Source organism: Elephantulus edwardii, unplaced genomic scaffold (genome assembly GCF_000299155.1).
Source record: "Elephantulus edwardii isolate Elephantulus edwardi_28Jun2011 unplaced genomic scaffold, EleEdw1.0 scaffold00025, whole genome shotgun sequence".
NCBI lineage: Eukaryota > Metazoa > Chordata > Mammalia > Macroscelidea > Macroscelididae > Elephantulus > Elephantulus edwardii.
The window spans coordinates 9,731,156-9,758,207 of record NW_006399775.1 but is presented as its reverse complement, the minus strand read 5'-3'; the positions used below and the strand labels follow the sequence as shown (position 1 = coordinate 9,758,207).

General features: G+C 37.4%; 1 protein-coding gene across 1 annotated transcript in view; it reads left to right on the top strand.

Annotated features, from left to right (window-relative positions):
• The window catches only part of PXDN (peroxidasin homolog (Drosophila)), a 220,353-nt gene that overhangs the window by 87,570 nt on the left and 105,731 nt on the right, over positions 1–27,052 (top strand). The window contains exons 2-4 of the mRNA XM_006882919.1: positions 17,872–17,943; positions 19,048–19,119; positions 23,348–23,419. Coding sequence (XP_006882981.1) covers positions 17,872–17,943; positions 19,048–19,119; positions 23,348–23,419 — 216 coding nt within the window. The remainder of the gene's footprint in view (positions 1–17,871; positions 17,944–19,047; positions 19,120–23,347; positions 23,420–27,052) is intronic.

The following is a 27,052-nucleotide window of genomic DNA, read 5'->3' as shown; positions in this document are numbered from 1 at the left end:
ATCAGTTCTTCTTTGGTTTTCCTTATTCATTGTCAAACTTTCACTGAATATGAAGCAATTGAAGATGTCCTTGTTGACATGGTTCTGGTGCATCTTAGTCCTCAAAATGACATTTTTGCCCTTTAACACTTGAAGGAGTCCTTAGTAATATATTTGTCCAGTGCAGTACCCATGTGATATTTGTGTGTGTGTGTGTGTGTTTGTGTGTATGGGGGGAACTGCTGCTGGTACTTATTATAGATCCAGGTAAGAAGAAATCCTTGACCACTTCATTTTTTTCTCTGTTTATTAATAGAAATAGAGTTGTAAATAAATTAATAATTTCTGGAATGAAATTTTACATATTAGATTATTTTTCTAGTCCTCAACCACATGGTTACAATTTTCTTTCTAATAACCTGAAAGTATGTGTTTATATTTAAGAAACAGAGCATTCCAATTAAGAGTAATATAGTTTTTATTTTAGTGCTTGATTTACGCATCATCCAATGACAAAAATAATTGGTAACTATTGTTTTGTTGGATTTTTTGTACCACACAGCAATTTAATTTGCTTTTTACACTGGTGGTAGTTTTGGTTGTTGTTATTGTTTCTGAAACATTGAACTGGAACCGACTCAGTGCTGACCCTCTGGTGGGTTTTCGGAGACAGTTAATTGCATGGGAGGGAATTTCCCATCCTGCAGAGCAACTGGTGGATTTGAACTGCTTCCGTTCAGTATTACAGTGCAGCATCTTGCCAATAGAGTACCAGATTGCCCTAATATTCCAGTGGTAAATATTAAAAATAAGTCCTTTTAGTGAGGAAACATATATTTCATAATTTTAAACTTTATTTAATGAGCTAAAGACATGGCAATTTGAGGTGCATGTTCAAACCCTCAAGGAGTTTCATTGTGCGGTGAATTAAATCTCAGTATTATTTTCCAACTTTATAAGAAAATTCCTTAAAACTACTCCTTTCATGAGAACTTTTTAAAAACTTCTTTAATATGGACACTTAAGTGCATTCCACAGATAAACAGTTTAAGCAAATGTCAATTGATGCCATTTGGTGAGGTCCACTTACAGGACTAGTTTAAGTGTTTATTAGTGAAGTATTTTTTCTCAGTTTTCGGAACAGAGATTTTTAGCCTGCCTTTTTTGATAGTTCTTGCTTCAACAGCTTGCCCCCACCCCTCCCCTTCTCTACCTTTGAACATGGATGTTCTTCAGAAAGTCTCTAGTTTTTTTTTCTTCCTTTGTGTTCTTCATTTCCTACATCTTACTGAACATTCCATAGACAGCCAAGGGAATGAACAGATATGTCTTGGAGAGGGCGCAGCCGGAGTGCTTTTGGAAGGCAAGAGGGCCGAGGCTTTGCCTCACATACTTTGGACATGTTGCTAGGAGGGACTGTTCCTCGGAGAGGGACATGATGTTCACAAGGGTGGACGTTCAGCGAAGGAGAGGAAGGTCTTAACCAGGTGGACTGACACGATGATTACCACAGTGGGCTCTTGTGTGTCAAGAAGTGAGGATGGAGCAGGATAGAGCAGGGTTCACATCTTTTGTTCACAGGGTAGCTATGAGTTGTATTCTACTTTACAACACTTAACAGCAACAGCAATACCTCTCCTCTACATGTTCTTCTTAAGTGACATACTGCGTTCAGTAGATCTCCTTGCTGCCAGAGACCTCTTTAAAGTGCTGAAGAGTAAGGCTGTCACTCTAAAGATTTGACCTAAACCATAGAATTTTCAGTTAGTTCATATGCAAGTAGGACAGTGAATAAAGAAAACTGAAGAATTGATGCCTTTGAAATGTGATGTAAGTCGAGTGCTGAATATGCCATGGACTCCAACAGAACAAATACACGTTATGAAAGGAGAAACATCTAAGTAATCCTTAGCAGTGAGGATGATGAGACTGTCTCTCCCATAGTTTGGGCATGAAAATCTGCTGTGAGGGACCTCTCCGGAGTACTTACTGTAATGCAGTGATGTCAGTTTAGAGTCTAATGTATGCCTGAGCCACGCCATGGTCTTTGCAGTTACTTCCTGTGCATCAGAGAGCTGGACAATGGCTAAGGATGAGAGAAGATGGATCAATGCCTTCGAGTTATGTTATTGGAGAAGAGTCTTGAATATACCACAGACTGCCAAGAAAACAAATAGATCTTTCTTGGAGACGGTGAAACCAAGTTTCTCCTTGGAGGCTAGGATTGTGAGGCTCTATCTCACATACTTTGAGCACATCCTTAGAGGAGGACATCATGATTGGAAGGGTGGAGGGAGAGCACAGGAGAGGAAGACCCTGGATGAGATGGATTAATACAGTAACTGGAGCAGTGGGGTAGGTGTGTCAGAGGCAGTGAAACTGGCTCAGAACAGCTCTGAACCCTGTGCTCTGAACCCTCTACATAGGGTCGCTATACGTCACAGGCGACTGACTCGACTGCGCATAATAACAACAGTCCTTAGGGAAGGACATCATGCTTGGAAAGGTGGAGGATCAGAGAAGGATATGAAAACCATAAATGAGATGGAGTAACAGAGGGCTGCAATGGTGTGCTTAGCAATGTTGGCAATTGTAATGAAGGCACAACATATGTTAAGTTTTTGATCTCTTGTACTTAGGGTTACTAGGAGTTGGAGCTGATTTGATGGCACTTAACAACAACCACATAGATGACTTTAAATACAGGGTCTTTATCTTACAGTTCTCAAATTATTAAACAATTTTCAAATTTCTGCTTATGACCGACATTTCTCCTTTTAGCTCCAGACCATATCTACTTGTAAAACTACTACACATCACAAACTTAATATGTTCTGTACTGAATTCTTGTTTTCCACCTCTCCAGTTGGCTTTGCATACTCCCCCACGACCTTTAAATGTCTCCATTCTCACGTGAATGTTTCTAGCTACACCAGAAATAGTATAAAAAGAAAAAGCAATTCATTTTAGACTTGCCAAATATTAATACAAAATTAGTAGCTCTTGTTAGGATGATTTTTTTTTCTTCATTCCACAATTCTAGTAAATTTGCAGTTGTTTTACATTTTTGGTAAGAAATTGAATAGGAGACATCGATTTATGATCAGTATTTTCCAACCAATAGCTGAGAACTTCTGGAAGCAGTAAGAGTGTTTGAGGAATCATGTTGTTAAAGGGATATTGCATCCTCGGGCCTGTTTTTCCATTGTTTTTGTTTGAACATTCTTCTAGGTCGTATAGCCCTGGTGTGTCCACTTGCTGTACAGAGGTAACTTGTGGTTGCTGTGAATCTGAGCACTGTGACACTGATGTGTCAAATTCGATAGTGTTTGGTGGAGCTCCCCTATTAAAACAAGCTTGGAAGAAGGAGTGGCATCCACTTCCATTAATAGCTTGTCTCTGGAAACCCTATGAACCTGGAGAGAGGATGAAAGTCACACAAGTGTTGAGGACTGTCATTCATAGGGTTGCTATGAGTTAACAACAACAACAACAACAACAACAACAACAACAACATTATTGCTAATATTTGAAAAGAAAAAAGAACACAATAGAAAACAAAAACATTATTTCCTCTGAAGCGGAAACACTTTAAGAACCTTGAGGCTTGTTTTGATTTTGTCCTCACTATAGAACATGTCAAGGAGTGCAGCCTTCAATATGGACTGAGGCTTAATGTCAAGAAGACAAAGATTTTCACCACTGGACCAATTGGCAGCATCAGGATGGATGGTGAAGAGATTGAGATTGTTCACAGCTTTAGTTTGCTTGGCTCCATAGTCAACACTCTAAGCACCAGTAGCCAGGAAATTAAAAGACGTATTGCCATGGGAAGGTCTGCTGTTACGGACCTTTCCAAAGTTCTGAAGAGTAGTGGTGTCTCTCTGGAGACTAAGGTGAGTCTGATACAGGCCATGGTCTTTGCTGGTTATACATCAGAGAGTTGGGCAGTGACTAGGGAGGATAGAAGGAAAATTGATGCCCTTGAGTCATGGTGCTGGAGAAGAGTATTGAGGGTACCATGGACTGCTAGGAAAATGAACAGATTCATCCTGGAGAGGGTTAAAATGGGCAGCTCTTTGGAGGCAAGGATTCTGAAGCTCTGTCTAACATACTTTGGACATGTTGTAAGGAGAGTCTGGTCCTTGGAGAGGGACATCATGCTTGGTAGGGTGGAGGGACAGTGCAGGAGGGGAAGTCCACCTATGAGGTGAATTGATTCAGTGACCGAGGTAATTGGGATGGGTGTGTCTGAGACAGTGTGATTGGCACAGGACAGAGCAGAGTTTAGTGGTGTTGTACACAGGGTCGCTATGAGTCGCAAGCGACTTGACAGCACATAACAACAACAACAGCAACAACAACAGAACATGTTTATAAAAGAACCAGAAATGAGTGGTTATCACTGTTTTATTCATAAAGAATATAGAAAACATAAGGAATACTCATGTTGAAATTCTGTGTTAATGAACATGAAAATAAACATAGTAGTATAGCTAGCTTCAAGATCATTTTGAACATTGTGATATAAATGTAATCAAAATTCTATCTAATGTATAAAGGTGTCCACATTTTTCCTTTCAAATTAAGACTCATAGAGAGACTATAAGAAAAAAAATATAAGGAATTTGTCATTTGTAGAGAAATACCTTAAAGAGGCAGTCTGGTTTTTATTAGTTAGAATTGCAGTTCTCAAATACAACAAACAAATAAACAATGCAGTCTAATACAAACAATACATACAAACAAACTTGAGAGAGCCTAAGATGCTAAAGTCTCAAAATGTCAGGGAAGTCTTTTTATTTCCAGTCTCCTGCTGATTTACTTTAGATTCTTAGAACAGAGGATGTGATGTGTAAAGATGAATTTGTTGACAAATCATTCTTGAATTTTTTTTTTTATTTTTATTTTTAGGGATAAATAAAACCACATGTGCGACTTTGTAAATAAAAAGTCCAGTTTCTTATTCTAAGGAACAATTATTACTGAATGTTTTATCAAGATGAGCTTGAATTTAGTTTCTACTTAAACTCTGTGAAACTCACTGCTTTATAGGGAGCTCGGGCCCTAGTGATAAGGAGTTGCACTGCCAATCTAAAGGCAAGTGGTTCAAATTCACCAGCTGCTCTGTAGGAGAAAAATAAGCAGTATCCTTCCGTACAATTTACAGCCTCTGAAATCCCATTGGAGGGTCAGCTATGAGTTGGTTCCCATTCAATAGCATATAAAATTCACTTCTTTAGATCAGATTATAACTAGTAGTGACTCTGTGGGACAGAGCAGAATGACCTTAAAGGGTTTCCAAGCCTGTAAATCTTTTAGGGGAACACATTGTTCATTTTTCTCCCATTGGGGCTTCTCATGTTTTTGAACCACTGACTTTGGAATTAATAGTAAAGTGAGTCAACCATTACACCCTCAAAAACCTCTTTGCTCCCATTTGGTAGGTTTTCTTTTCACCCTGTTGGAAAAAGTTTTTTGTGTGTACAGGGATTTAATCTTTAGAAGGTTCTCATCATCAATTTTATCCTCTTTGGATTGTACATTTCTGGCTGTATTTGGCAGTCTCTTTACACTGTAGACTAGGCTATCTAAGCTTGATTCCAGTTTATCTCTGATGAGCTTTATGGTTTTGGGCTTTACTCCCAGATCTCTGATCCACCTTGAGTTGGTTTTTGTATATGGTATGGAATATGAATCCTGTTTCAGCTTTCTGCAGGTAGCAGTCCAGTTTTGCCAGCACTATTTGTTAAAGAGGTTGTCATTTTCCCATTTGATAGGTTTTATTTCCTTGTCTAATATCAGTTGACCATAGATAGCTGGTTCTATTTCTGGGTTCTCAATTCTTAAAAAACAAAAAAAAAAAACAAAACAAACACCGCAAATGTTATTGCTGTTGATTAAGACTCATAGTGACCTTCCATCCTGTTTCCAAGGCTGAAAATCTTAGTGGGAGGAGACTATCAGTCTTTTACCTGTGGCGCTGCTGGTGGATTTGAACCTTTGGGGATGTGAGCCCTTACGATTAGCAGCGCTACATGCTATGGATTACACTACTAGATCTCCTACCATAATACTAGGGCTATTTATTTTCCTTCACATTTTCACACTTTATTATTATGTTAAAAACTGCTGTTACCTGGTTTGTTAGATTGTATATTTCTCTTAAAGATGACTCAAAGCCTAAAAAGCCATAAAGAGATTAGATGAAAACTTTGCTCTCTAAATTCCCTTTTAATTCTGCACTCTTGCCATTTTATATTCTGTTATGAGTTAGTGACTTTCATATTGAGTTATAGACCTGTGCTTTGATGCTTCATTCGGAACAGTATAGTTACTTACCCTCACCACTACCCTTTTCTCCTTTTTTTCCCCTGATAGGATTTTGGGTGTCATCAAGACTTTTGGAATAATGCAGACGTTTCAAAATAACAGAGAAACGATAAAAATGCAACACTCTTTCCTTTGGGGACATTTAGTAGCTTTATTTAAAAAGTTTTTTAAAAAGTATAAATGGACTTGAATTCTGTTTTTTTTTTAAGAATCTGATTTGAAAATTTCATATTTAATAGTTATTCCAGGCTATTCTTTCAACTTGAGAGGGCTTGTTTTTGGCTCCCAGACATCTTTAAGTAGGTCAAAAGAAGCAGTGCTATAATATTTGGAGAAACTCTTGAATGCAAGTGCTGGAGGGATAGGAGGTATGTTTTGAATTCTACAAGGAATGATTAAAATTGTCTTAAAGACCTTGAATTGGATCAATTTGGTGTTGAGTTTAGAGCCCTGGGATGATTCCAGCTTTATTTCTAGTCTTGTGACTTAAGGCAAATTATTAATCTTTCTTGGTTTCTGAATTTTGTTTGCCAAATAAAGGAATTCCTTTTGACCTAATTCTGATTCCCTTCCCCGCCCCCCCCCCCTTTCCGTTTCTTTATTCCATAGACCAACTAGAACTTTAGGATCACACAATAGGAACGTGCAGGGTTTTTGCTGGAAACGTGCGGTGAAGAGACACCTCGATGAGTTGACATTCATTTAAACTGATGTCATTGTGCTACTGTAAAGACCATAATACAAATTCACTTCCTGGAATTTTTAAATAGCCAAAGATTGTTGACTTTTCTGGTTCCTGTTTCTACTTTAGAGTTGATCTTTTAGACTGAAAATGAGTTATTGTAGTTAATGCCATAGACTGAAGTGTGCTTATAGCTCATCTCTGATTGAGAGACTTATTTTACGGGACAGTTATTCTTACAGCTTATAAATAACTCTTCTCTGATTCAGGGACTTATTCAGGGATAGTTCCTTTTATTAAAGAAAATAAAAACTAAACCTTGCAGGAGTGTCTAATGTAAGAATGTAAGTGAGCCTCTCTGATCTAAGTCCCTAAAAAGCCCCCGTGTGGCTCAGTGGTTAAGAGTGCGCTGCTGTAATTGTCAGGCACCTGTCAACCCAGGTACAACAGAATGAGACGTTGCTCTGTCGCCCATTCTCACAACATTTGCTATATCTGAGCCCCCTGCTAACAGCCATTGTGTCTGTATATCTCATTGAATGTTCACATACACCAGTCGTCTGTTTACGGGAGAAAGATGTGGCAGTATGTTTACATAAAGATTGCAGCTGTTTTGTGTCATTTAGGTGACTGTGACCCCTAGAGATCCTGTAAACAACAAATCAGAACTTGGCCTTATCCTCTTTCCAACCTCAACAGGCTCAAGCCTGTTGTTAGGATCACTGTGTCAGTCTATCTTGTTGAGAGTCTTACATTCTTTTTCTGACCCTCCACCTTGTGCAGTATAATGTCTTTTTTCTTGGCATTGGACCCTCCTTTTAATATGTTCAAAGTATGTGAGATACAGTGTCACTATCCTTGCCTCCAAGGAGCCCCCTGGTTGTACTTCTTCCAAGAACTTACTTGTTCGTTCGGCTGTTTGTGGACTTCAAAGACATCAGCTCATCGTTCATCCTTATTCATTGTCCATAGTGCTAAAGATGTTGCTAGATGCTGTCAAGTCAGCTGCTAACTAAAGTAACCCTGAACAACAGATCCTAACCACGCTTTATCTTGCTCCACCTTCACAATTGCAGCCACTCTCAAGCCCATTGTGGTCGTCACTGAGTCAGTCCATCTCGTGGACGGTCTCCCTCTCTTTCGCTGAACCTCTGCCTTCCCAGCAGGATAATCTCTAAAGTCTACTATTCTTCCTGAAAATATGCCCAGATGAAGTTTCACCATCATTGCTTCTAGATTCCTCTGGTTGAACTTCCTTCACTACTGTTTTCTTTATTATTATTTTGGCAGTGTATATTCAGTACTCTTCTCCAAGACCACAGTTCAAAGACGTTGATTCTTCTTCAGTCTTCCTTACTAGCTGTCTAAATTTTAGATATGTAGGAAGTAATTGAAAACATAAATACTTGAATCAGCTGCACTTCAGTCTTTAAGCTGATATCCTTGCTCTTTAGAACTTCAGTAGGTTCTCATAGCAGATTTCCCAGTGCAACCAGTCTTTTATTTCTTGATTGCTGCTCCCAAAGGTGTTGATTATGAATGCAAGTAGAATGAAATGACTGGCATTTTCAGTCTTTTCTCCATTTATTGGTGCAGTGGTGAGGATTTTTGTTTACTTAATAAGTAGTAGGAATGAATATAGAAGGCTGTAATCTTTGATCTTCTATTGTAATTGCTTCAAGTTTTCCTCACTTTCTGCAAGCAAGGTAATATTATCTGCGTATTCTAAGTTGTTAATGAGTCTTCTTCCATTCCTGATGCCATTACTTTCTTCTTCATATAGTCCAGCTTCTTGAATGATTTTCTTAGCCTCTAGTTTGAATAGACATGAAGAAAGGATACAACTCTTTTGCACACCTTTTGTGACTTGAAACTATGTATGCTGCGTTCCCTTATTCTGTTCGGTAACTGCTTCTTGGTCTGTACCTGTATTTGATGCATAGGTATCACATAGTATCACTATGATCCTCACAGTCAGATTCCTTTGTGTTATCAATAAAGCATAAATAAACACCTTTCTGTTTATTCTGTTCTTTTAGCCAAGATTCATCAGACATTAGTAATGATATTCCTTGTGACATGTCCTCTTCTGAATCCAGTTTGAATTTCTGTCTGTTCCATGACAATTTAAAATAAGTTTTTACTTTATATTGTATTAATGATGCTTTTTGATAATTTCCACAGTCCGTTGATCATTCTTCTTAGGAATGGGAAAGATTTGAATCTCTTGCAGTCAGTTTGTCAGTTAGCCATTTTCCGTATCTGTGGGGAGATCGCGATGAGCACATCCGGAATTGTATCTGTCTGTTCTCTGAAACAGTTCAATTGGTATTCCACTAATGCCTCAGATTTTATTTTTTGGCAGTTCATTCAGTGCAACTGAGATGTCTTCCTTCAGTACTATTGGTTCTTTATCATATGCTACTTTTGGAAACAGTTCATTGTTATCTAATTCTTTTTGTGTATTCCTTGCTCTCTTAATACTTCTAGCATCACTTAAGATTTTGCAACTTGAGGCTTGAGTTTTTCTTTAGTTCTTTCAGTTTGAGGAATGCCAAGCCCTTTCTTCCTTCCATACTACAGATCACAACTCTGGAAGCTTTGCCTGTCTTTCCTGTCCTCACGAATTAATCGACCCTGTTCTGAAGGGTCAGTCTGAATTGGAATCTACTGGATGACAGTGGACTTTTTAAAAACAAACCCCATTCTTTCAGGAGTAGTGTATTTCTGGAATTTATTACAATATATTCAGCTCAGTGGTGGAGAAAATATTTATACATAGTATCTTCATATATCTTCATTGAGTTTGATGGCAGTCACAAATTGAACCAGTGAATGTTTGCTATTCATATTTTGTTTGCGTAGACTTCATTCATATATGTATTCATCCTCAAAAATGTATGTTGAAGTATCCGTCAATTATAGACACATACATTGTTTCATTCACAGAATTACTGAGAAGCAGTCATTTTCAAGTTTTAATATTGCTTCAGAATCACCTAGAAAACTTGTTAAAATGGAGATTGTGCTCCTACCTCTTCATCCAAATTAGTTAAAAAATTTAATTATGTTTGTATACAAGCATACACTTATATTTATAGCATCTTTCTTCATAATGAGAGAAATTTTGAAGAATCCAGGATGCTTTTTCCTTAAGTGAATATGTAGGTAAACCATGATACATCGTATAATGGAATTTTATTCAGCAATAAAAGGAAATAAACTTATTGTGAAATGTTAAGTACATATTGCTAAGTGAAAAAAAAAAACAAAACAAAACCAAAACCACGAAAAACCCCAACAAAACAAAACAACAAACATAGGTACATTTATGATAGAAGATTTAACTTGTCAGTGATTTTATTTTATTTGGATCTACAGTCATCACCCATAGTAAAAACAAGATGAGTTGGGAAAAATCTATTGTTTAGAACCTCTCCAAAGTTCTAAAGAGAAAGGATGCCATTGGAAAGACTGAGGTGCACCTGATTCAAGCCATAGCATTTTAAGTTCTTCCTATACATCTGAAAGTATGCAGTGGGCAGTGGTTAAGGATGATAGATGAATCATCTATGCATTTGAATTGTGGTGCTGGAGAAGAGTACTGAATATACCATAGACTATCACAGAAAAAGCAAGGAGCCACTGAATGGTTCTAAATTGGGAAGGGTAGGATCCAGGAAGTATTAAAAGAAGATGGAAAGAATATGCTGAGTCACTGTATTGAAAGGAATTGGCAGACACAGAAGAATTTAATGAAACAACATATGACCAAGAGCATATGGTGATGAAGGAAGAAGTTCAAGCTGCTTTGAAGGAAATAGCAAAAAATAAGGCCCCAGGAATAGATGGTATACCAATTGACATATTTCAGCTAACAGATGCTGCCCTGTATGTGCTCACCAGGTTGTGCCAAGAGATCATTTTGCCAACTGACTGGAAGAGATCTTTATTTGTTCCCAATTCCAAAGAAGGGTGACCCAACAGAGTGTGAAAACTATAGAACAGTATCATTGATTTCACATGCAAGCAAGATTCTACTGAAGATTATCCAAAAATGACTGGAACAGCACATCAGCAGAGAACTGACAGAAGTCCAGGCTGGGTTTAGAAGGAGTCATGGTATTTGGGATATTGTAGCTGATGTTAGATGAATCTTAGCTGAAAGCGGGGAATACCAGAAGAATGTCTGTCTATGTTTCATAGATTATGCAAAGGCGTTTGACTCTGAGAAGAATGGGAATCCCAGAACACTTGATCGTGCTAATGCAAAACCTATAATTGGACTAAGAGGCAGTCATCATAACAGAGCAAGGAAACACTGCATGGTTCAAAATTGGAAAGGGTGTACACATGTGTCCTATCTCCATACCTTTTCAACCTGTATGCAGAACAGATTATCCGAGAGGCTGGGCTCTATGAGAAGTGTGGTGTCAGGATTGATGGAAGATCTATCAGCAATCTGTGTTCTGCAGATGATACAACCCTGCTTGCTGAAACTGAGGAGGACGTGAAGTGCTTGCTGCAGAGTGTCAAGAACTGCAGCCTCCAAATGGATTGAGGCTCAATATCAAGAAGACAAAGATTCTCAGAACTGGACTAACTGGCAGTATCAGGATGGATGGTGAAGAGATTGAGATTAACAACTTTAGTCTGATTGGTTCCACAGTCAACACTTTTGGCACCAGCAGCCAGGAAATTAAAAGACGTATTGCCATGGGAAAGTCTGCTGTTAGGGACTTCTCCAAAGTACTGAAGAGCAATGCTGTCTCTCTGGAGACTAAGGTGCATCTGATACAGGCCATGGTCTTCGCAATCACTTGTTATGCATCAAAGAGTTGGACAGTGACTAGGGAGGATAGAAGGAGAATTGATGCCTTTAGGCTGTGGTGCTGGAAAAGAGTATTGAATGTACCATGGACTACCAAGAAAACAAACAGATTCACACTGGAGAGGGTTAAACTGGGCTGCTCCTTGGAGGTAAGGATTCTGTAGCTTCAGCTGACATACTTTGGACATGTTGTAAGGAGGGAGGGAGGAAGGGAGAGAGGGAGAAGGAAGGAAGGAAGGAAGAAAAGGAAGGAAGGAAGGAAGGAAGGAAGGAAGGAAGGAAGGAAGGAAGGAAGGAAGGAAGGAAGAGAGATTCAGTGAGTTCAATGAGTTTCATAGTGGAAATACTTAAGCTTGATTTCGATCAAGGACAACCTCAGGATCTGTTTCAGCTGGAGTAGAATGGGCAGAACGTGGAGGAATTTTAAATTATGCTTGGAAATATAGAGGATCAGTAAAGAATATAAAGATCCTTAGCAAGGTGAATTGATGCAGGGACTGCACAGATAGGTTTAAGCATAGCAGAGATTGTGAGAATAGTTCATGATTTGGTAAGTTTGGTTTTGCTGTGCATAGGGTCCTTATGGGTCAGAATCTACTTAAGAGCATTTAACAAGCAACGATGATTTGATAAAAGAAGTGTTTCTTCCTGTTTTGTTTTCGTGGTAGTGTTTATACTTCCTAACTTTTATAGTTTAAAGTCCAATTATAGTCGAGCATTTAAAGAGAGTAAGAAATGAGATGTTTCTGTACTTCTTTACTTCTGGAATATCAATGCTTTGATGACAGTTTGACCTTGACTTGTATATCCAGTAACCAGCCTTGTTTTCCACATGCGTAAGAGCTGTCTCACAGTCTTTGTAGGAGAGATAAATCTAGAAGTATTTATGCATTTTTAATTTTGTTGGGTCACTTTAGCAGTTTAGTCGTATGTCAACTTTGCCTTACTCTGAATTCTCTCTGGAACTATGCATACCATTCCTCAAGCTAGAAATAAAAATAACTGCCTTGCCAGGTAAAGTTATAACTCCTTTTATTGCACTTTGTTTGATTATTCTTTTGGTGTCCTTTGAAAAGTTGAAGATTGTGGCAACCGGTCTCAGAAAGCTATCAGTACCATTTTTTCCAACTCATGTACTTACTTTGTGTCCCTGAGTTGTATTTTAGTAATTCTAGCAATATATCACTTACCACCTACATGATAGATGGATAAATGATTGAAATTGTCAGTGATTTGATTTTACTTGGGCTCACAATCAACACCCTTGATAGCAGCAGTCAGTAAATCAAAACATATTTACACTGAGGGAATTGGCTGTTAAGGAACTTTCCACACTTCTTAAGAGTAAGGATGTCAGTTTAAAGACTAAAGTATACCTGATCTAAGCCATGATATTTTCAGTTGTTTCCTATACATCTGAAAGTTGGACAATGAATAAGGAAAACCAAAGAAAAATTGGGTGCCTTTAAATCCTGATGTTGGCAGAGTATTTAATATACCATGGACTGCCAAAGAACAAACAAATCCAGTTACAGAGAAGTTCAACTAGAGGACTCCTTAGAGGCAAGGATGATGAGGCTTCATCTCAATCACTTTGGGCATAATATTCAGAAAAAAACAGTTTTTGGAGAGATATAACACGTTGGGAACGGTAGAGAGGGTCCTTGAAAGACAGACCCTCAAAGAGACAGATTAGACACGCTGACTACCACAATGGGCTTGAGCATAACAGACGGTGAGAATGATTCATGAAAGAACAAGATTCAGAGCTGTTGTTCATAGGGTTGCTAGGCGTCAGTCAACTTGATAGCACCTAACAACAACAGCAGCCATATTTCAAGCATTTTCAGGTTGCTTTTGCATTTAATGGACCATCATCTAGTGTAAACATAACTTTTATGTTACAGTGAAAATTTGAGTGACTTGCTTTATTGTGTTGTTTGCTTAATTGGGGTCGTCTAGAACTAAACTTGCCCTGTCTCCAAGGTGTTTGTTTATAAGGGTAGCTGTGTTTAAAATGCCAGTTGGCAACATTAGATTAAAAATCATATATTAAGTAGCTGTATTTTTCTGATTTATATACGTACTTAGCTCCTCAGCTTTGAGGCATCATATTAAACTTTCTCATTGAGACAATTTAGATAGCTGATATACAACTGAATTTCAGCTCATAAAAGTAATGGTATTTAAAAAAAAGTGTTTACACAATTGCATCCACTTCCTAAACAACATGCCTCTGGAAACTCTATGAACTTTGATAGTGATGGTTGTACAAAGGCTTCAGGCTTTTTCATAGGGTTGCTTTGAGTCATGCTCAACATGACAGCAGTCAACAACAGCAACACACAGTTGCATAGGTGGCTTGACCGTGATGACTAATTTTCAATTATGTAAGCCTAATCAATATTGTCTTAAGACTTTCTGGCATTGAATTTTATAATGTGGGCTGGTAGAAAGTAGGGTATATAGAGTTGTTGTTGTTAAGTGCTATTCTGTCAATTCTCATAGTGACACTGTGATCAACGGAATGAAATAGTACCCAGCCCTGCTTGCCATCCTCACACCCATTGCTGTGTTGATCCCACTGTTGCAGCTACTGTATCAATATTGTACTGGTGATCTTCTTTGTCACTCGCTCTCTATCTAAGCCTGACATTTTTCTCTCCTAAGTGGTTCTTCCTGATAACATGACCAAGGTATGTGAGACTTTGCTGCTAATAAAAATTCTGGCTCTCTTCTTTTTATTTTAAATAATTTTTTAAATTTAATTGTAATTTTATAAAGTTTACAGAAAAGTTAGATTTTCATTCATTCATTGTTGTACAATTACCTCCCCCACTTAGTCCTCTTTGTAATGTTATACCACTAGTTCTGGGGTACCGTCATACGTATAATACCTAATCATGTTATTCCTTTTAAACAGTTTTTTCCTTCATCTATTTCAATACAATGCTTATTCTCTATCAACTCTTATTCTATTTTCCTCCCAACCCCCCCAACTCCCAGTGTCAAACCTGCTTTATAACAGTGGTGCTATGCAGTGTTTGTCCTTTTGTGACTGAAATATTTCACTCAGTATAATGTCCTCCAGGGTCACCCACATTGTGTAATGCTTTACGAGTTCATTGTTTTTCAGTGCTGCATATTAATATTCCATTGTAGGAGTATACCATAGTGTTTCTGTCCATTCCTTTGTTGATGGGCACTTGAGTGGCTTCCATTTCTTTCTGTTGTAAATAATGCAGAAAAAAATAAGCGTATGTATATATCTGTTTGGATGGCAGTTCTGGTTTCTTTAGGATATATTTCCAGTAGGAGAGTTGCTGGATCAAATGGTATTTCTATGTCCAACTTTTTGAGAAAGCACCAAAAAAACGTTCATAGTGGTTTCACCATTTTATACTACCACCAGCAGTAAGAGTTCCATTATCTCCACAACTAACACCAGCATTTGTTGTTTGCTGCCCTGTTGAAATTTGCTGAGGTGAGGTGATAATATCATAGTTGTTTTTATTTTCATCTCTCTGATAGCTAGGGATTTTGAACATTTTTTCGTGTGTTTGTTCGCACCCCGAATGTTTTCTTTGGTGAAGTGTCTGTTCATAAGCTGTGCCTATTTTGTGATTGCGTTGTTTACCTTTTTTGTTGTAGAGGTACTGAAGTATTCTACAAATTTTAAATCTGAGTCCCTTATTAGACATGTCATTACCAAATTTATTACACACACACACACACACACACACACACACACGCCCCAGTGTGTGGGTTTCCTTTTAACCCTGTTGGAGAAGGTTTTTGATACGCATAGGGATTTGATTCTTAGAAGGTCTCATCTATTTTGTTCTCTCCTGCTTGTATCTGGACAGTCTGTAGTATATCCAATATTCTTTGCCAGTTTTTCTTATTCATTGTCCAACTTTTGTGTGCATGCAAAGTGATGAAAATAGCATGCCTCGGGTCAGGTGCACCTTAGTCTTCAACATGACATCTTTTTTTTTAACATTTCAAAGAGATCATTTTCAATATATTTCCCCAATGCATGATGACTGTGATTTCTTGACTTTTCCCCTCCATCAATGTAGCTTATCAATCCAAATAAAATGAAAGTATTGACAACTTCACTCTTTTCTCCAATTGCCCTGATGTTGGTCATGGGCTTGGTTTTAAATATTTTTGTTTATCTTTAAGTCTAATCCATACTAACGGCTGTAATTTTTTTTCTTTATTGATATGTGCTTTAAGTTACCTTTTCTTCAGCAAGCAAGGTTGTGTCATTTGCATATCACAGTTTGTTATTGAGGTTCCTTCAAGTCCTGATAGTTTTTCCATAATATATTCCAGCTTCTCAGATTATTTGTTTCACATACATATTAAATAGATATGATGAAAGGATATAATACTGATCAGAGTCGTTTCTGATTTCAAGCTATACAACATTCTCTTGTTTTAACAAAATTTCTTGGTCCATAGATAAGTTCCACAAGAAAAGAAGTATTCTAGAATTTCTGTTCTTCTCAACATTGTCCACCAAACGAAATGTCTTCCCATAGTCAATAAAAAATAAGTGAACATCTTCCTGATATCATCTACTTTTATCCAAGATCTTTCTGTTATGTCAGGCCCTCTTCTGAATCTGGCTTAAAGTTCTTGAAGTTTGCTGTCAGTGTACTGCTGATATTGAAAAAAAAAATCCTAAAACAAAACAAAATTACATAAACAAATTTTCATAAAATGGTATTTTCAGGCTGTCATTCATTTAATTATTCAAATATATGTGTTTCATTGATTATGCAAAGGCATTTGACTGTGTGGATCATAACAAACTGTGGCTGACTCTGAGAAGAATGGGAATCCCAGAACATTTAATTGTGCTAATGCGAAACCTATACTTGGACCAAGAGGCAGTAGTCAGAACAGAGCAGGGTAACACTGCATGGTTCAAAATTGGGAAGGGTGTACGCCAGGGATGCATCCTGTCTCCATACCTTTTCAACATGTATGCAGAGCAGATTATCCGGGAGGCTGGGCTCTATGAGGAGAATTGTGGCATCAGGATTGGTGGAAGATCTATTAACGATCTGCGTTATGCAGATGACACAACCCTGATTGCTGAAACTGAGGAGGACCTCATGCACTTGCTGCAGAGGGTCAAGGACTGCAGCCTTCAGTATGGACTGAGGCTCAATGTCAAGAAGACAAAGATTCTCGCCACTGGACCAATTGGAAGCATCAGGATGGATGACGAAGAGATTGAGAGTGTTCACAGCTTCAGTTTGCTCGGCTCCACAGTCAACACTCTTGGCACCAGCAGTGAGGAAATAAAAAAGTGTATCGCGATGGGAAAGTCTGCTGTTAGGGACCTCTCTAAAGTACTCAGGAGCAATGGTGTCTCCCTGGAGACTAAGGTGCACCTGATGCAGGCCATGGTCTTTGCAATCGCTTGTTATGCATCAGAGAGTTGGACAATGACTAGGGAGGATAGAAGGAGAATTGATGCCTTTGAGCTGTGGTGCTGGAGAAGAGTACTGAATGTACCATGGACTGCCAGGAAGACAAACAAATTCATCTTGGAGAGGATTAAACCAAGCTACTCCTTGGAAGCAAGGATTCTGGGGCTTCGTCTGACATACTTTGGACATGTTGCCCTGAGGGACGGGTCCTTGGAGAGGGACATCATGCTTGGGAGGGTGGAGGGACGGCGCAGGAGGGGAAGACCCTCTATGAGGTGGATTGATTCAGTGACTGGGGTAATCAGGATGGGTGTGTCAGAGGCAGTGTGGTTGGCGCAGGATAGAGCAGGGTTTAGGGCTGTTGTGCATAGGGTCGCTATGAGTCGCAAACAACTTGACAGCACATAACAACATAACAGCAACAACATATTGCTAAAGTCATTCATCCAGGAGTGAAATGCATCAGTTAACATGTTTTTTAATGACTTATCTCCATTATGAAACAATAATATATAATAATAGTGTGAAAGTCATAATGATTGCAATTTCTCTTGTAAAATAAGTGTATTTCTTGATTTTTTTCTTCCTCCCCACAGGGACCTTCGCTTTAACAGAATTAGAGAGATTCAGCCTGGGGCATTCAGTCGGCTGAGAAACTTGAATACATTGTAAGTTGAAATATTTGATTGGAAATCAATATATGAAAAATACAACATAAAAATAGAGACAAGAAAGACAGAAAGCATTATGCCGTATATTTGGAGGTCTGCCTTCAATAGTTTATATGCTCAGATTTGTTTGTGCTTCTTGATTAGGCATGATGGGGAAAAATAAAGACCAAAATAGAGAAAAATACATGCAGAGAAAAGTACCAGCACTATGGAATCCGGTTCTTATTAAAAATTTGTTCTAGTGTTCATCGGTCTGATTTTTCAGGCATCTGTCTACCTGACTATTATATATTGAGTATAGTCCATAAAAGCAACCAGAGTTTCCCTTTTTCCTTCCAATTTTTTGTTTGTTTGTGGGAACAGTTTTGATTGGGTCTGCTCTTTCACATCTTTGATTGCAAAGCTGAGAAATGTAGTATTTTCCCTGAACTCAGCGCATCTGTTGGAGAACTTTTAATGCGGTCCATTGTGACCCATTATGGAGACCTTAAAGGGAGAGCTGTAAAAACAAGCATGACTAATGTCTGAGTGGTTTTATGACAGACTTCAGATTGTTTTGGAGTACACATAGCGTGATGGAAAACTTAAACCTGTTGCCTCTTCTATGACTTTAAGAGATTAGTTTATGGTAAAGTGCAAGTAAACAGGAAATGAGAATTGTAGTGCCAGTTAGCCTTGACCTCTGCAGGCAGATCATTTAGCTTTACTGCATACCAGTTTCCTTATCTGTGAAAATGAATGGCTTGAGGACATTGTTTTAATAACACATCTGATCATACCATTCTATAATTGTACATTTGCCTCAAAATTGACTTGCTAAATTAGAAAAATCTAAAGTAGATATTACACTCTTTTCCATAGAAGAGAGAGGTTTATTATATTAAAAAGTGAAAAAAGTGAGGTGATGTTATTACTTCTGAAAATTTTCAATCATAAAAGTAAAATACCTAAATATTTATTATTTATGTTAGTTTAGCATGCAAAGTGTGCTGATATAAAAACCTGTAGATTAATAATTTTACATATGTCAAGGCTAAAGGACTGTTTCATAAGTACAGTTTAGGATTTTTTTTCTAATTCTTACTGAAACTTTTTTTATAGGCTTCTCAACAATAATCAGATCAAAAGGATACCTGGTGGGTCATTTGAAGACTTGGAAAACTTAAAATATCTGTAAGTTAGTGATCAGTCCTTTAACCCCAAAGCTAATGCTATAAATGTTTATTTGAACTATTTAATCACTGAGCTAAATTATTTCCTATTTATAAGTCATCTCTAAAGAGATTTTTGCTTTCAGAAGGTGAGTGAAATTTTGCCTGGAATTTTTAAAATGAATGTCCATCAGTATATGAGTTTTTCTGTTTTGCTATTAAACCGTAAGTAAAATAGGTTGCCCATCTCTCTCCTGTGGAGCAGCTGGTGAATTGGGATCTCCACATTTGGGTTGACAGCATAGCTCCTTATCCACTCGGTCTACAGACCTTCCTTTAATGTGCAGAGCTGTTGAAAATTATTTTAAGATAAATGATGAAAATGTTTGAGATGGGAGATGATAACTTATTTTTAGTTGGTAATATGAACAACTGACCTAAGTGATGCAGAATACAAGCTTTTACAGCCTCTTTGAATTTCCACATTGTGTAGGCCTATCTAGTTAAAAGTAAAATATAAAGATGGGAATTATAAATCCCAGTCGAATGTCACCCATCCTTGCTAATTCTTCCAGTGTTTCTCTAAGTAGCTTTTACTTTTTTATAGTTAACTAAATTGATTTTATTTTAAAATGAAAATCCACTTTCATGAATTAGTTTACCTTTAAAAAAATTCCACTTGTGGAATCAGTATTTTCAATTTTTATTTCTTTTCCCTCACCCCTAGCATTGTAGTGTTTAGATGACTACTTCAGGAAGTACAGATTCAGACTCATATGAGGCACTTGTTTTAAAATTGTAAATAATTTAAAAAAATTAGCTTTACTTGTGGGGTCTTGACAAGTTGAAGTGTTTGTCATCCACTTTGTGGTCTGAACCACACAGATGACTTTATATTTGTTTATTCCAGTATATTCAGTTTAATGAAAATATTTGAAAATACTTTATACAATTTTTTATTCACTAATTTTTCATAGTATCCTAATTTATTAAATCTTTGTGGACATTAATATTTTGACTAATTTTTGAATTGAATGATAAGTTTTCTAATTAAAATTAGAATTTTAATAGGTTTTCTTTTTTCCTTGCATTTTAAATACTGCGTGAATTCCAAAGGAGAACTTTTGATTTCTTAGAACGCCTTGTCAGTTAACTGATAACCAGCATGTTGTTTTAAAAAATAATGTACTTTTTAAGATTTGCTTTTTTCCTTTTCAGTTACTTAACAACAATTTTCTATTTTCCACACAATTTGAATGTTAAACAGTTTGGAATAGTCTATTTTAAATGATAATTTTACAAACTTGTTAACTGACCACTCATTCTCAAGTCATTCATTCTACAACTGTTCTTTCTTCCCACTGTAATATGTCTGTGATTCCCACTGGCAGTAGATAATACAGATCATAGATGATAGGAATGAAATAGTGGGTTACTAATCAAGGAATAGTATAGATCATTGATAAGAAAAAATTATTTAAAGCAAGGGTAAACTTATAAAGATAGGGTTCTGCAGTGTAACACATATCTAGCTGTTTGGGATTCCCAATTTTGTTTCTCTCTTGATCCCTTAAATCATATTGGTAGAGTATATTCTGATAGACACTGTTTTAGGAAACTGTAAAATGGGATAGTGTAAATGCTCAAGTCCTCTCCTAAATTTTAGTATGGCAGCCTTATAGATTGAGTGTATATTAGTCCTCTCCTAAATTTTAGTATTACAGCCTTATAGATTGAGTGTATATTTGTGTGTCAATGTGTTTTTTTAGAAGGTGAATATTCTTCTCTTCTTGGAACTTTACTATTTCTATAGCTAAGGCCATAAATCTTCATAATTAAGAGACTTAACCTTAAAATAGGACATATATTCAAAAGATCAAGCCTATGAAAGAAAGAATTAATTTTAACTTTCTCTTTGATTATTCCATACCAGTTCTTACTAGGGGTAAAAAATGTTACTCCAATCTTTTTTTAAGCATACAATCATGATTATTTTGGTTGAATTTTTTAATGTGTTTTTTAAAATAATTACTTTTAAATTTTTTTTAAGTTCATGAAATGTGATGTCAGTATATATAGCCTGTTGTTGTTTAGTGAACACTTAAACACAGTTACTTTGAGCCAGATAGTATTGAAAGGGCTTCAGGTCTGTTGATTTTATATTTTCAGTCCTCTTTGTAAGATATTTCTATTGATCCCCATTTTACAGAAGAAGAAACAAAACAAAACAACTACAAAACTAATCAAAAAAACAGCTCATAAAACTTCAAGGCACAAAAAGGTTAAACATCATATTCAAGGTCACACAGTTAGTAAGTGGTTGCCCATGAATCCCAACCCATGTAGTGTAATGTAATAGCCCACAGTGTGCTTTTAAGTGCTGGCCGAGTTGTCACTTAGTAGGGAAATTTTGACTGGTGTACAATCAAGTTTACAGTTGTTCATGGGACAGTATTAGTACAAATTTGCAGGGGAAGAGGTTAAGAATCATTTAAATGGATGGAAAGATTTAAAGATAGCAGAGCAGACCCTTTTAAAATGAGCATTATGATTGAAGGGGATTCAAACACATTGTCTTCACAAAATGAAGTATGCAGTATTACATAAGTTGAAAGAAAAAACCATTTTATGTTTAGTGGAATAGATAGGTGATAAATTTTTCCTAAATAATAGAAATGTCTGTCTGAAGTCAGAATGAAGAAGAGTGGATTTTGATTTGTGAGTCTACCTTGGATACTGAAACCAGATTGTTTATAGGAAAGAACGATGGTGCATTTCTGTACGTCTGAGTACAAAATTTACTTACCTTTTCTTTAAAGCAAAAATGTTGGGATCTTCTGAAACTTTATTGCTATACAAAACATAACAATAGTAACAAAGAAAATCAAACCTGTTGCCATTGAGTCCACTGGTAACATAGTAGATCTGCCTGGGAGTGTTTCTAACACCACACATCTTCCACTTGTGAAGCAGTTGGACAGTCAACTTTTCCTTTAACAGCTAGACCATGCATTGTCAGAAGTCCTCCTTGCTATAGAACTGTGTATCAAAAGAAAAAAAAAATATTTTGTGCCTAGGGTGCTCTGATGGCCTAGCAGCTAGAAGCTGTGCTGCAATCCCAAAGACATGCAGTTTGAGGCCACCATTTGCTCTGTGGGAGAAGGATAGGTAATCTCCTCCCTTGGAATTAACTGCTCCTGAAAACCTGCCAGAGGGTCTGCTATGGGTCTGTTCCAACTCTATGGTACACAACAATGACAACATTCTGACAATTTAAAGAAAAAATTTGCCAACATTTGACCTAACCTATTAAGGATGAAGGCTATTATACCAAAATACTATAATCCAGAAATCACACAATTCCAGAAAAAATTCCAAGAGGTATCTAGAGGGTGGCTTGATTTCAGCACGCTTGTCCTTGGAGCACAGTTTTATCTATACCAAAGAACTATCTATATGGTTTGTAGTTCTTTTCAGAATTGCTTAACCTTACTTTTGTGTGTGAAGTTATTATGCTTATTTTGATATATTTTAACCGTTAAAATTTAATTGATAGCCATTCTTTGTTATGGACCATAAAGAAATAGGTGATGAGGTGAATGACATGATTTCTCTGATATGCTTGTTCATTATTAGGGAGTTCTGATAGCATAGTTCATAGGGACTTGTGCTACTAACCCAAAAGATAGCACCTTTCTGTCGGTTGGAATTCACCAGTGACTCTGATGGGCAATCTTTCCCCTGTGACTTACAGCCATTCATTATTCTCTTTCAGTGAGTGACTCAGCACACCACTGAGTCTTTGCTTTGTTTACGTACTAAATTATTTTTTGATATTTTAAAGCTCTATTAGGATCAGTTGTTAATTCTTACATTCAGTGAGTTTTCTCCCTTTATAATGAATACTTTACATGTGATTGTAAGTAAATGGTTCCATTTTATTCAGACTCTCAAGGAACTGGTCAAAAATTCGTAAGCCCTAGATTAAGAATTAACAAATTATGTGATGGAATGGTTTTATGATCTTCAGTTTGGACCACTTACTTTTCATCCATATGAGATTTCCTTTTAGAAAGGGAAGGGAATCTTCTCTAAGGTGAATCATACTTACTGTGTAAACGTTCTGTTTGTATTCTAATACAGCCATTAATTTGAAAACTGTCTTCATGTGTCAACTTAATTCTTCTTTCCCATCTGAAGTTATTACCTCTTGTTTGTGTGCTAATACTCCCCAATGTTTCTTGTTTCAGCTATTTGTACAAGAATGAAATCCAGTCAATTGACAGGCAAGCATTTAAGGGACTTGCCTCTCTAGAGCAACTGTAAGTGCCCTTTCTCTTCTGTGCTTTAGCTTCTTTGGCCTCTTATAGGGAAAAAGTGAACTGTGCCAGCAGTTTGCATGATGCATGATGACTATACTAATGGGATGTAGGTAGCTAGACCCAATAAGATGTGCATGAAAATGAAACAAAACAATCATTGGCTTGTTATTCATCCATCTCTCCAACCATCCATCTATCCAACCATCCATTTATTCATTTAGTATGCATTTATTGGGTTACAATTATGCACCAGATGTAGTATCTTACAGTCATGATATAAAGAAGAAGAAATGAGTTTCCTGGTCTTGATGAACGTGTTTACAGTTTAATGGGAAAGGCACACATGCAAAGAAAAAAATAGCAAGAAAAGGTCTTTAGTGGTAGTAATAACATGAGCAAAAGAGTACAGGGATGTTGTTTTTATTGTACACAATTTCCTTTTTGTGACTACATAATGTAGCTTTATTTCCCCCATTCCTGATACCATTGTTTTGGAGAAGACAAACCTTGTCAAGGTTTGTGCATTTATAATTAGTATCTGGACTGTAAGTAACTTTGTAGTAAAATTGAATTCATACTTTTGACCTCTTGAAATAATTCTTTGCTATAAAGTCAGTATAATATTTAAGTAGAATGTACTATTAAGTTTTTGTTTGTTTCTGGTTTGTTTGGTCAGACATCTTTTACTAAATTAGCTAAACTGGTTCCTGAAATTTCCAGTTACTCAGTTTTACTCAAATGGATAGAAAACAGCCTGAAGTGTGTTGTCACGCAGCTTGAGTTTCTTCTGCCACACTGTTTCTTTGGGTGATTCATTGGTTGACTTGGTACAAAAATACTTTCAAAGAATTTAAAGCAAAATTGGGGAAGAAAACTCACCCCAAAAACCTGGTATTAGAAGTACACACATGCTCATATAGGAAATAAATATTTATCCAAGGGAGTACTACTTTCCTTTGTTTAATGTACATGGATAAAACAGACACAAGAAGATATATACAAGGAGTTGGAGTCTTAGTGACACAGTGGCTCAAGCATTTGGCTCTGAACCAAAAGTGTTGGTTTGAACCTGCAAGCTGTTGTACAGGAGAAAGATGTGGCCATCAACTTTCATGAAAAATTAGAGCCTTAGAAAACCCATGGGGCAGCTCTACTTGGTCTTTAATCTCTGAGGCAGAATTGATTTGGTGGCAACGGGTCCTTGGTTTATATAAGGAGTCATATAGTTGTTTCTCTGGAGAGAATCAAACAAAAAGTTTAAATCATAGCACAATTGCAAGGAACTATCTAGAAACACCATTGGACCAATTGGCAGCATCAGGATGGATGGAGAAGAGATTGAGATTGTTCACAGCTTTAGTTTGCTTGGCTCCACAGTCAGCAATCTTGGCACCAGTAGCCAGGAAATTAAAAGGCGCATTGCCATGGGAAAGTCTGCTGTTAGGGACCTCTCTAAAGTACTGAAGAGCAGCAATGGTGTCTTTATGGAGACTAAGGTCTATCTGATATAGGCCATGGTCTTTGCTATCACTTGTTATGTGTCAGAGAGTTGGACAATGACTAAGGAGGATAGAAGGAGAATTGATGCCTTTGAGCTGTGGTACTGGAGAAGTATTGAGGGTATCATGGACTGCTAGGAAAACAGATTCATTCTGGAGAGGGTTAAACCGGGTGGCTCCTTGGAAGCAAGGATTCTGAGGCTCTACTTTGGACATGTTGTAAGGAGGGACCGGTTCTTGGAGAGGTACATCATGCTTGGGAGGGTGGAGGGACAGTGCAGGAGGGGAAGACCCTCTATGAGGTGGATTGATTCAGTGACTGGGGTAATTGGGATGGGAGTGTCAGAGACGGTGAAATTGGCACAGGACAGAGCAACGTTTAGGGCTGTTGTACATAGGGTCGCTATGAGTCGCAAGCGACTCAAAGGCACATAACAACAAACAACAACATCTAGAAACATGTAGGGTGAGTTTATAAAGACATTTGTATTCAGGTTTTTAGTAGAATTCAATAAGAGGATCACAGACAGTTAGAAAACTTTAGCTGTCATTTCCATGATACTAATCTAGCTTTCTAAGGAAGCTCTGGTGGCCTAGTGGGTAAGGAACTTTACCTCCAACCCAGAGACACTTAGTTCCAATGCACTGACTGTTTTGCAGGAGAAATGTGATTTATAGCCTCTGAAACCCACTGGAGGGTTAGCTGTGAGTTGGTTTTGACATGAAAACTCATAAGAACAATAATGGTCTAGCTTTGTGAGGAGGTAAATGAGCATTATTTTTAAGGAAATGAGCGGTGTCTGGGGAGAAAATTGAAATAGAAGGAATAACATATATGGAGTTAATTTTGGCAGTAAACCTGGTTATGATTGTGGGCAGAATATTTTCTGTCAGTTGGACCATCTTTTAAACCTAAGAGTGGCTTAGTTAGGGGTCTTCGCTGTTGGGATTTTTGTTTCATTCAGAAAACACTGTTGAGTGTCTGAGGAAAGTAATAAGAAAATTTGGTCTCAGCCCCTACCTTCAAAGAGTGCATTGTCTAGGGAGGAGATAAGCATGCCAGCAGAGAACCCTGGCTTAGATATGATCTCTTACCTGTATGCAAAGTACTGCACACAGCCAGAGGGCACAGTTAGTTCTGGATCATGTCTGACTCCATCCAGAGGAGCTTCTTATTCAGGTCCAAGATGCTGGATTGAAGAAGTGCCAGACAAGGATGAGATTGAAAAACACACAGTCTCTTAGAAGCTATTTAGATTAGTGTCCAGATACGACAGGCCAGTGGGATAGGAAGACGTCCCAGTTTCAGGAGAAAAGGAAAAACACACAAGAAAGACTGTGAGGGTCTGCTAGGACCTGTGGTGGTACAGCTCCTTTCCCTGACATCCGTATAAGCTGCTTTTTAGTCTAGAGAACTCTCTATGGAGCCCCTGGCAGGTATCAGAAAACATGCCAGACTAGAGTCAACAAACATGCATTTGAATTAGGCAAAGGCTTAAATGTATTAGAGGAAGAAAGTGGTCACTTACTGCCTTTAGTTCTTAGTTTCCACAACTGTCTATTGAGAAGGTTAGGATAGATGAACCCAGGGCTTCTCGGAGCTCCTGCAACATACTATTTGTTGCCGTCAAGTTGACTCTGACTCTTGGTGACTTTATGAACGTTAATTAGAACAAAGCATTGCCTGTTCATACGTCATCCTCACAATCTCATGATGAATCTGAAGACTGTTGTTGAAATTGTGTCAGTCTATCTCATGGAGCATACCCTTCACTTTGTCCCCCTGTTTCACAAACATGATGATGTCTTCCTCCAACAACCGCTTCCTTTTAATTATATGACCAAAATAATTAAGTCAAACAGCCTATTAAATCTTCATTTTAAATCTTCATTGACGAGTCTCTTTCCAGTTTATCTCAGTCTGGAAGCGTCCTCCTGAAAGCCTGAAAGTATTTTTTTTTTTACCAGTTGTAGGGATTTTTCTTTTCATTAGGTTGTGTTGTAATGCAGACATACTCTTTTTTTCCCCTTCACTTTTTAAAAAAAAATTAATTTTAATGAAAGTTTACAGAGACTTAGGGTTTACAGTTGCACTTTTCTCCCTAACCAGCCCCCTTCAAATCACTCTTCTCCT